This window comes from Anguilla rostrata, chromosome 1, assembly GCF_018555375.3.
Source record: "Anguilla rostrata isolate EN2019 chromosome 1, ASM1855537v3, whole genome shotgun sequence".
Classification (NCBI taxonomy): domain Eukaryota; kingdom Metazoa; phylum Chordata; class Actinopteri; order Anguilliformes; family Anguillidae; genus Anguilla; species Anguilla rostrata.
In genome coordinates this window covers 70,145,928-70,157,879 of record NC_057933.1, presented here as the reverse complement: position 1 = coordinate 70,157,879, position 11,952 = coordinate 70,145,928, and the positions used below count along the sequence as shown (strand labels likewise).

General features: G+C 38.8%; 2 protein-coding genes across 11 annotated transcripts in view; both read right to left on the bottom strand.

Annotated features, from left to right (window-relative positions):
- The window catches only part of LOC135233492 (uncharacterized), a 33,445-nt gene extending 31,620 nt beyond the window's left edge, over positions 1-1,825 (bottom strand). Inside the window, exons 1-2 of the transcript XR_010323840.1 lie at positions 1,628-1,825; positions 1,151-1,483 (exon numbers count right to left, since the gene is read on the bottom strand). The gene's annotated coding sequence lies outside the window, so the exon portion shown is untranslated. The remainder of the gene's footprint in view (positions 1-1,150; positions 1,484-1,627) is intronic.
- Positions 1-11,952, bottom strand: part of LOC135233445 (uncharacterized) — a 44,411-nt gene that overhangs the window by 20,353 nt on the left and 12,106 nt on the right. For 3 of the 10 annotated variants that reach the window (XM_064297074.1, XM_064297058.1, XM_064297004.1), the window contains exons 5-7: positions 11,717-11,818; positions 11,540-11,586; positions 10,774-11,434 (exon numbers count right to left, since the gene is read on the bottom strand). The exons of 2 other annotated variants lie outside the window; for them this stretch is intronic. In XM_064297074.1, the coding sequence (XP_064153144.1) occupies positions 11,270-11,434; positions 11,540-11,586; positions 11,717-11,818 (314 nt within the window). In that variant the 3' untranslated portion in view covers positions 10,774-11,269. Of the gene's footprint in view, positions 1-10,773; positions 11,435-11,539; positions 11,587-11,716; positions 11,819-11,952 lie in introns of those variants that run through there. 5 more of the 10 variants (XR_010323834.1, XM_064297032.1, XM_064297040.1 and 2 more) reach the window with 5 other exon arrangements.

Here is an 11,952-nt window from a genome sequence, read left to right as displayed (position 1 = left end):
ATGCTGTGGAATTTTGAGCTCTCGATAATTAAACAAGACATCGATCCAGCCCTCAACAACCGCTCAGTCACTGAAGCACTGAAAGTCTTCAATAGCTGAGAATACTAAGGACAACGAGAGTGAATGGAATTCAATAAAAGAATGATCGGAGCTGATTGCCTGTACAAAGCTATTTTCTTTCATTTCCTTTACCTGTTACAGGATATGGTATTTATTTATTTAGGTTAACCATGCCACATAATCAATCTGACTTATTTTGAAGTCGAAAGTCGTCATACATTTTTGGACCGTAAAATAATAGCGTACCTCTTGAAATGGCGCCGTTCTCTTTGATTTTTTAAGATTTTCATTTTCTTTTCACCGCTGTCATGTTATCTAAAATTCTGGTGTAAGATTTTTTCCGATCTTATCCAATCAGTGGCTGAATATATAGAATGGCTACAAGCTACTGTTGATGTGGTTAACATTTTTCCGATCTTATCAAATCAATGGCTGAATATTTTGCCTGGCTACAGGCTGCTGGTGTGGTTAACATTCAGATTTATGTCCATTACAAGGCAATGGCCTGGGCAAATGTTCACGAACGGGACATTCGTTATACAGAGCCCGCTGCTCATATAGGCCACTCAATAAAATAAGATTAAATGTTGGAATTAGAATTTTAGGCAGATACAAGATGAAAACTAGGTCTATAGCCTAGTTACAGTGAGTTTTGATAGGTTCAACATCAACGTGTCCTCGTCGCAATGATTGCCGTGAGTTCGCACGGCTGATGTAGGCTACCCTTTCCGCTGCGAAATCTATCAAAAATCCTGAATGACTGACGTGTTGTTTGTTTCTTATGTTCATGTTTTTTCTATTCCGACACAGATACACGGTAAAATGCCAATGTTAATTCATTTCTTAACAAATAACTGTTGGTCACACATTCCAGAGTGGGACCAAATGGTATCTGTTAAGAGTTGTAATAACACTGTTAAGAGTTGGATTTAACACTGGATATTTTAATGTGTAGCTGTTATAAGATGGGCCAATCAGTCTACAATTAATGTAATCCTTAATGTTGCTCACGTTTTTTCCTCTCTACAAAAACAATTTTTCGAGATCATCCCTCAAATAATAATCCAAACAATACATGTCCATATCTTACCTGTTATGGCTAAAACTGAGTAGGAGCCAGGTGTTAAGCTGAGAGCAGTGCCCGCCACGGAGAAGTAGCGTCCGGAGTCGGCGATTGTGGCGCTCGAGAAGTTTAGATACGCAGTATCAGAGCCTTTGGGAAGCTGTCCGCTGTAACGGCCGAACTTCGCGGTGAATGAGCTGAAGTAAGCGAGGTGCTCTACCTTTCCACTCGGTCTCAGACGGTACCAGCTAATGTACGTGTAATAGTTCGATATTTCTTTGATACGGCTGTGGATGGTCACATTTTGCCCTATATCCCCGAATACTATAGGAGCAGGGTTAACCAAGCCTTCAGCAGTTTCTGAGAAACAGAAAACAGAGTTAAACAAAAACAAAATACAATACAGACACGTGGAAATAACAATAACAACAACAACAACAACAACAATAATAATAATAATAATAATAATAATAATCATCATCATCATCATTTGCAAATACTCACTGTACTTGATGAAGATAATCAGAAAAAATAAAGAAACCATAGTGAAGAAATGATTGTGCACATTAACTAAGTATATTGCTACTGTGAATAAAAGGATGGCATGTCATCTATTCTGTCATTTCTGTAATGATGTGCAAGCGAAAAACCTTGCCAAACCAAAAGCCAAAAACAACTGCACGGTTTCCCATTTTGCAAATGACAAATCTTGCTCTCTCTCCGTCTGTCAGTCTCTCTCTCTCTCTCTCTCTCTCTCTCACACATACACACACACACACACACACACACGCACACGCACACACACACACACACACACACATTCTGACCCCCTGCATGCACATTTCTGCAGTGGAAACTAACTTAGATGGAAACTAACTTCAAAGGCATTGGTTGCCTGCTATAAAGGCCACCCATCCTGACACCTGAAGGTATATAGGGCAACTCCTAATCTACTCAGTGCCAATATCTTGCTGATTTGCTCTCAAGAAGTCCCCGTATGTATACAACTCTTTAATACGAATTATACATTTTAAAATATATAATATTTGATATTAACTTATATTTATGAATTGTAATGTTTTAGTCAGGAGATCTGGTTGACAGCAATACTCAATGATACTTAATGTGACTGCATGTGAAAAATTGCAACAAGTATGCAACAAACTATACAAAGGGAAATGCAAATATGCACAGTGAAAAATACCTGCTGCAGAGTGAAAATCAAATCATTCAGTCATAAAATAGACATCACAAAATGTCGCCACTGGCTAGTCGAAAATATGAATTTTCTGGGGTCTTTTGCACTGGTCGGCGTGAACAGTTTAGAAGGGGACAGTGCACGAAACACCCCCAGTGCAGTAGGTCTGCAAACAGGTCAGTGGGAGGCCATGAAAGGCTCATTCTACTGTAACTGGAAACTCGTACGGCGTGAGCAGCAGAGGTGTTACTGAAGCACTTCATGTAAAAAGATTTTTTAAAAAGACCAGTAAATTACTGGCATAAGCGCTTTTATGTTTCTCGCTATGTCCTCATACCACAGGCTATTGTATTCTTTTACTGTGCGTATTTTCGCAGTTTTTTTTTTTGATGGTATGAGTTATCTGTACACATATTGCCCTGTAATTCTTAGAGCGTCTCAATTGCTGTGTGTGATACTGTTGGAAATTTCTGGTAATCAGTTGGACTTTTCTGGTCATTTCCATGACATGTTATTCTTCTATTATTCTGTTATTCATCACATAGTATTAGTACATAATCACACATAGTGTCCGCGTAATTATAAGTAGAAGTTCACGGTCAGCATGGTCAGCATAAGTAAAAGAACACTGCACACTCACACATTTTAGTGGACACTCACACATTATCTTCTAAATAAAATGAATAACCTCTGTACTCATGTATCTGGATCCATGTAACAGCTGCACTCTTTTGTACTCACGTCAGAACCCATGAGAGCTGAATAAACACATTTTTTATTTGATATCCTGGGATAGCGGAACCACTATTGTTTAACAAATCAGCATTTGGAGAAAGGGGAGAGAAAATGGAAGGGTTGTAACCATAATGGTTTCATGCTGTCAGCATTAGTTAACCAACATCGACTAATTTAGATATAAAGATCCAGTAAACGACTGTGGTGCGGCCAAAAGAAACGCCTCCAAGGGGAGAAGAACTGATAAGAAAAGATAAGAAATGAAATAAAAGCTGATGTATCTGTGGGGTTCGTTGGGCTGTTTCGCAGACATCATGACTTTGTACTCTATTTACTTGAGAATAAAGTCAGATATTCTGAAGATTATGCCTCATCCTCTTTATTGAAAAGAAATCTGCTAAATCTAGATCAAAAAGAACTTTGTCGATTGGAAACCACGACAATACACAGTATTACTGTAATTATTATACAGATATTTGTATTTATACAGTATATACGCAGAGTATATGTATTAATTGTGAAAAAAAAAACTTATTGGTGAGCTTAGGACCACCATGAATGTAGGTTATTACAAAGGCTTTGCATCATGTAAAGTGTCCAGAATTGATATGTGGAGGCCTGATGGCAGAAAGCTCAGATCTTCATATGAAACCAGTTTCCTCAATTGCACAATGAACTTAACACACAGTCAGTGAGCACAAACATTTCATGTATTTCTCCAGAACAGGAGAAAAAAATGTAGCTTTTTGGTAATGGTGGCATGTATGTATCTGGACACAATAGATATTCACACACCATAAGTATGAGTGCCTAACATGAACATTAACTTCCCTACCACGCACACACAAAAAGACAAATGTATAATCCTCGATTTAATTAGTGTGGTTGCCTTAGGCAATCACACTACTATTATTGCACATATTAGTCTGATATCAACATTCAATGACTCTTAATGTGAGTGCATGTGATAAATATATTGTATAATGTATGTGCGATTCTTCATCAAAGGGTTTTATTATATACCAACAAAAATGCTTAGTTTGACCTTTTATTACACGCAATCAGTTCTTTTAAATTAAAATTTTAACAGGCATTGATCATTTTCAGAATAATCTTGTTACTATTGTCTATATTGTGTATTCAGTGAGGTAGTCTTGGAAATTTACAAAGACAATCAGACAACGTAACGGAGCATTGCATAACTGTTAACAACACATTGCTATATTACACCAGCTTCATGTTAATGATCAGTTGTGTTAATAGTGCTGTTGAAAGCTATTTAAAGGATACAGCCTATTTTCTAAAACGTTCACTCTTAAGTTTACAGGAATGACTTGATTTATTTAATGACTCTGATTAAAAAGCTCAGTCTTATGCTACATGTTTATACTAACAATACTGTCTGTATTCACACTGTGGCCTATAGATCCTAGAGTGTACTGGCATACTATGAACCAACTGAACTAAACCTAAAATTATATTTTATTTTTTTCCCGTTATTAGTCATTTCCAGAAGGAGTAAAAACAATACTGCATATATTTTAGTCTAGTCTGCTGTGGTATTAGACAACCAAAGGCTCAAAAAGTCTGTGACTGATTCCAGGTGACACTGTAAGTAGAGGCCCCCTGGTATATGACTGCATGAGCAAGCTTCCTTTTATGCATATCTCTAATAAATGTTACGTTATTACATCATGCTAATAGCATTGATTTCTGAATGTAGAGAAGGATAGGATGGGCCCGTTGCTATATTTGGACCAGACTTTTGTTCATTGTGGAAAAAGAAACTGTTGAACTGTCTTCAACTGTTGAACGGGTCAAGGAAACTCCACAGGATGTTAGTATAGATGTGTCAACGGCTATCATAAAGAGAAGACTACACCAGCATAACCTCAGATGGTTCATCAAAAAATGCAAACCAGCAGTAAACCTCAAAAACAGAATAGCCGGGGTTAGATTTTTCTAAAAGTACATAAAAAACCGTAGAGTCCTGGAATAAAGTCTTATGGACAGATGAGGCAAACGAGATGAGTATGAACATGTACCAAGGTGAAAGAAAGATGAAAGTGTGCAGAAAGGAAGGGACTGCTCATGATCAAAAGCACCCCTTGTCATGGTTTTGGCTGATACCACCATTCATTTTCCTCTCTGCGCCTTTTCTTCAGTTATTACGGCAATTTGTTTTTGTGCGCCTTTTCTTTAGTTATTACGGCCATTGAGTTGATTGAATTCAGGGACTGTAAAAAATATGGACAAAGCTACTGTGACGTCACCCATTGCCTCTCCGTGGGTCTGTAAAAGACGTTTTGAAGCTCAATGGCGGGCGCGGCCATGTTCTCGATTTGGAGCCAAAACCATAAAGTTAAGCGGTCTTGTGATTTTTACAATGTGATTGACAGTCCGGTGCGGAAAAGCCCATCAACCTGAACGAACGATTGCAGAACGAACTTGAGGCTAGCTGACTGTCTGCCGCTTTGTTTTAAAATATATGATCAAATGTTTACGGAGTTTAATTTCCATCCGTGACTGTACTGTGTCATGTAATCACGGTATATGTATGACATTAATAATACAATTATGTTCAGTTATCTTCAATTTATGTTTCTCGGCAAAACTAATATGCTTAGCTAGCATATCAGCTTGCCAGTGAGCTAGGTAAGCTATCCGTGGTTAGCTCACGCATTAGCAATATGAACTACAGGGAAGAACATCGACTGCACTGATGGTCAACAATCAGAGATGTGTAGACTACTGGTGATTTGACCTGGCTAATTTTCATATAACTGTCTCGTAGACCTGCTGTTAACCAAGCAAGTTATCGTCGTAGGTTTTCGCCACAATCAGTTAATGAGCCATTAACTGCTACTACTCCATCGCCGTTTGCGGTGTTTACTTGCTGGGTGACGCTAGCTGACCGATCGTTCGCAAGTTATTTTTACCGAATAAAAATTAACACTGTCAGCGGTGATTAACAAATCTACCAAGTATTTTAATAAGTGATCTACAGGCGTGTAAATATGACAACGCACTTTGAAGAGCACGTTTTCCACCTGTTGCATAAAGACAAAAATAATGTACATTGAATTTCTAATTATTATTATTTTCTTGCTAGATTCTAGCTTTGTCACATTCGTGCAGCATAGCCCAGGTAGACATTTACGGAATGTACACGACTGACAAGCCGTCAGACACGTTTGACAGATGGAATATTTGCCGGTTAGGGTTAGCTAGCTAGTCAAATGGCTTGGTAGCCGAAGTTGCGAACTGTTTTAGCATAGGCTACTGGACTACCACATATAGCGAATAAGCATGAGCTGATTACGCTGTCTGCCAACTAATTATTTGGTTAAGTGGGCTAAAGGAAATAGTAAAAATGACTCGGCTACCGCAAAACTTCAGAGGAGGATTATTTTATGGTCGTCTAGTGCAGCTGTAAATAGCACACGCTATAATGAAACCACTACAAAATGGGATGCCTGCATTTTCTGACTTCGCACAGGTGGACCGTGGTCGGAGCCGCAATGTCAAGGCCAAGAGACGCCACCTCCCACCCCAGTGACCACAGATTGTAGCCCCTACTGTAGCTCAGTCCTTTGCAGTAATCCGGAAGTGACGCAAACTGTACCTCATTGGTCCACAACAAATATTATAACAGTGCCCAAATGACACAATAAATCATGAAACGACCCATGGACAGTCATACGACGAATAAATACACATATTGTGACTATTTGTTCTCATGAGAAAAAATTATTGACTTTGTATTTTGACCGTATTTGTACCGTAGACTTACATGAAAACCGGATATGAAAACACCTATACTGGAGCCAACCGTAGTGGCGCTAGTGAGCAACCAGGAACTTCAAAAACGAAGTCTGGTTTTGGCCGCTTGATTTAAACCCCGAGCAAGCCGATAAGCTTTGCTTCAGTGTCACTTACGTTGCACGAAAGCCGGTAATCTGTCAAGCGAGGTAAAAGGTAAACAGGATTGACAGTTGCGATATTGGATTGTTGTGGCTATAAAATTAGCACAACAGTCTAGCTTATTAGGTTGTTGGCAACAAGTTAGTGCCACAACCTAAACTCAGAATTATTTCTTTAGGGTGTTACTTTTTCCGCCTCGGTTCGAGGTCTGTTTTCTTTGAGTTGCTCCGTTTTCTGCTCCGGCAGTTTTGTTTTATTTTCAGAAAGTTCATACTCCTTAAGCTTCAGTTTATTTTTTATCCAGTACGTGGGTTGTGTAGAGCTTTTCTTTGGGATACTCTCCCTTAGGAGTATTGTTTTCCTTTCCGTTATTTTTCCGCTGTCCTTGACTGTGGTTATTCTACCTCTGGTGAATAGCTTAAAGAACCCCCTGTTCAGTCGCGGTTGGTCTCCCAAAATCCCCACTCCATCACACCCCCCTCATCTGTTCAACAAGATGGCCGTAGTGTATGGATGGGCATGTATGGCTGCCACTGGAACTGGCTTAGTTGTCCTCATTAATGATGTGGCTGCTGATGGCAGTGGCAGGATGGATTCTAAAGTGTACAGAAACATCTTATCTGCTCAGATAAGGCCAAATGCCTCAAAACTTGATTGGCCGTCACCTTGCAGCAGGACAATGGCCCCAAACATACTGTTAAGTCCCAGGCATGTTATACCAGCGAACGGTTAATTATGCCTGTTTAAAACAGGAAACAATGCAGACAGTAGACTTTTGTGGTGTTGCATTGTGTAGGATGTTCTCTGTCAAGAGAAGAAGCCTCACACATCACCATGAATAATCTACAGCTCCTGTTTAACCACAGCTCTCCCATGTGGTGAGAGCAGGAGTTACAGCTGAAAAGCTTTGATGTATTTTAAAATACAGGCACATACACATAAATATAATGTCAAGCAGGAAATGTGACCATACTTTGTGTGTGTCTCTATACTACTAAAGCAACCAAGGAGCTTTTCAGGGCCAAAAAGTGTAATGTTCTTGACTGGTCAAGTCAAATACCAATGGTGAATCCGGATAAATACATATTTCACTTACTGAAGAAAAGACTGAAGGCAAAGCACACCAGAAATAAATAGGAACTGAAGATGGCTGCAGCACAGGCCTGGCAGAGCATCACCAGGGAAGATATCCAGCATCTAGTGATGTCTGTGGGTTGCGGATTTCAGGCAGTCATCAAATGCAAAGAACTTGCCACAAAGTACTAAATATGGGCTATTTCATGTTGTGTTGATTTGTCCAGTCACGTTTGCTCTCCTAAAATGTTAGAACTATATATAAAAAGGTCTGTAATTCCTTCATGGATCATTAGATGTGGATGTATTATCTGCTGCTGTAACACCCAAATTTTTTTTGGTCTATCAGTCTATCTTATCTTATTTTATCTTATCTCATTAAATATTGTCAAATTAAAGATGATAGTCAATAATTTAATCTCATATTCATTGCTTTATTTCAAATCCAATGCTCTGGAGTACAGATCCAAAAAAACAAAAATTGTATCACTCTCCCAATGTCTTTGCCTGTAACTGTAAGTGACCAACACATTAGGGTCAGTTTAACAGGAAGCTTGCCCAGATTGAAAGAACATCAAAGAAGGAAATTAAAAACCTAAATTGGGAAGTATATCCCAGAGATTATGGGTGTTATACACAATGCTTAATCTTATCCCTACACAACTAATATTCAATTCCACTTGATTGTTAATAACTAGTACAAACCATTCTAATGCACATGTCTCTATATCCTTGTTAAATTTCATCTGCCTGACATTTGCTTGCTTTTTTTATACTATGGGTTTATTTATCCAGATGAAATTGCAATCTATCGAAAGTAGTTGACATATGACACAGTTTTGGGGGCCTCTAGTGATGAAAAACCATATGACACTCTTGCAAGATTTTCTCCAATTGTAACAGAGTCCTTGAATGCAGAAAGATCTCTTGCTAACTATGAATTAAAATTCATATCCCTCATATCCTTGGTGGTTTTATTAATCCCTGTCCCCAGGTAGGTAACCGTGTCCCTAACAGGGAAGTCAGGTATTGTCGAGCCAGGTGAGCATTTCCGAGCCAATGTTGCACATTTTCTCATGTTCACAATCAGATCCCCATGTGGAAAATAGTACTCTCAGCACACTTTATATAAACTTTAATAATACTTCAAGTATAAAATAGTATAGTTCAGGTATATTTTGCCATACCATTTTTTCACATGGGTGATGAGAACCTTTCAACAGCTTTTAGAGCTTCTTGTACCTGGCTTTCATTTTCTGACTTTGGCAAGAGAAGCAGGTGGCTACGTCCGTTTCATAACGTAGAGCTCTGTGTGCAAAAGGGGCAGACCCAGGCAGTGAGGTTCCCACATCAATATGGCTGTGGTTGCAGACAGTTGCTGTTCCAAATTTGGGTGTGGCAATTAGACATTCTCAGCCCAGGTTACATTTCTATGAGAGCTTTTTTGAGATTGATCAACACAGTTTTGGCCATGTTTTTTTTGGCCCATTGTTTATTTTGAGTTGAAACCTTTGCTCCGTACATACCCCTGCTGCCTGAATAAAACATACATGTCTTTACTATGATGTTATGTCATTAAACTACATTAAGCCTTAGTTTTCACCTTTGATGGTAAAAAAATACTTCCTGATTTATCTTGCACATTCCCCTCTGAATATACTGACTATTTCAGTTTTTCTGTTTAAAATGAACTCATTAAGCCCTCTCTTTGGCAGTTTTTCACTTAATTAATTTTTAAAGACTGAACGGATATACATTTTTTTCACCATTACTAAGTCCTATGGTGTCCAGTGTCCAACACATGGGAACACATCCATTTTTTTCCATCAATGTCAAATTTTTTTTTGGCCCCCATAAGCGTTTTCACATTAGGCCTTTTAGAATGTCCTTTCGTGTTCTTCGTATTTCTTGATTTTCACATGCAAACTGCAAATCCTTGAGACTGAGCTACATTTACAAATGTTTTGAGGTCTGGCGATTTCCTCCTCCTTCTCAGTCTGTCCTCAAGAATAGTTTGCTTCCTGAACCGCATTTTTCACGGCACACTGTATTTTCTTTTATCTCCTCCTCTTTCTTTCTAGCAAGATGGTTAAGGTGTACGGAAAGTCCTGGCAATGGCCACAGCAGCGCAAACTTGCAAACTTCAGAAAGCTTTCAGACTCAGCATAACAAAAAACGAAATTAATAAAATAAAAACATAATTAAATTACTGACAATTAAAGCTAATTTATTTGTTTATTTGACAAGGTCAATGCCTATTAATAACATTTCTGCAAATGTGAGTTAGCCAGGGAGGCTAAATTTTCATGTGTTGGCCAAGGGCTATATGCCGTTGGACTGTGGAAGGAAACCTGTGTACCCAGAGGAAACCCACAGGAGCACAGGGAGAACATGCCAACTCCATGCATAGGGGATCTGGGCTGAACCCCCTTCCTGTGAGGCAGCAGTGCTAACCAATGTGCCTCCATGCTGTGGTTAGCAACAGCTGGGTTACTTCAAAAAAGGATTAACTTGAAGAATGAGTTTGGTGATGAAATGAACTTTTAAACAGGACAAGACAATACTGGAGTTTCAGTATGAACAAGCGATCTCCTCTTTACAATAGCTGAAGCAAATCTTTTGTACTTACAGCGTGAACATAAACCTTTTATATCTGCTGGTAACACAGATATAATATCAGCATCTTTTACTCTCCAGATAGCAGAAACAAGATGCACAGTTAGCATCACAGGAATTTATTTTGAGCTGAGAAAAAATTGAACATTTTTAATAATTAATGACTGAATAATTCATCATATAAAACATGAGCTAAGGCAACAAAGTAATTGCCCAAACTGTTCACTTAAGATAAATCCAGCACAGTCTGCACATTTCTCATCAATCAACAGAAAAATTATGAAACATTGTGACAAGTAGCACATTAATTGTGTTATTTTGTCTTGCTGCAGAAAAAAAGATCTTCAAACGAAATGTGATGTAATAAACATTTAGGAAGCACTGTTCTTATGGAGGCAAATATTTCTGTTAATGTTTCCCCAAAATTAGAAGGTTGGGTAGAAATGACAAACCCTGCAAGTTTACAATGAGAGACAGAAACACAGAATTTTCAGAAACCTAATTGACTGCCTGTCTTTGTTTGCCTCTCTTTCCTTCTCCCCACAAGCAGGTCTTGCAGTATCAGCGGGTCTTTCTGTAGGTATCCAAATCTCTGTCTTTCACCCATGCAGTACTCTGTCTTCACATTTGTATCTCACTTCGCTGTACACCAGTCTGTCTTCCTGACTGTTCTTCTGTCTGCTCTTCTGTCTTTGTCGTCTCTCTGTCTTGGGTTGTTTCCTGATATCCAGATGAGCATAGGTGATGTCCGAGGACACATCTCTCTGCAAAGACATGCATGGATGTGATTTGTAACTTTAGCTAAATGAAATACTTTATTCCGTTATTGGATGATGCTGTTCATGTGACAGTACATGTGAAATGCTTACGCAAGAGTTCAGTGTTGGTGACGCTTCTGTCGCTGATGGTTCTGAACCTGAAACAGGGGAGTAACAGACCTCTAATTTCTCACACCTCTAATTTCTTTCAGTCACTGTATGTGGTGTTTACTGGCATGTCATTCACACATTTTCTCCTTCAGTGTTAGGGGAGCATGAACAGCATACCTTTGTGCTGGTGGCGGAGACAGTGACAGATGAGCAGGGTGAGAAGGCACACACAGAGCACACAAAAGGCTATTTCACCATATAGGACTCCATTGCACCATTCTGAAAATCACATAGAACCATATTGGACTATTATAGTAGCTATACACAAACATACTAACAATCAAGGCTATTATATTAAATTTACAATGACATATTGTACACATTCATACATTCATTCATAAATTCATAGCCAT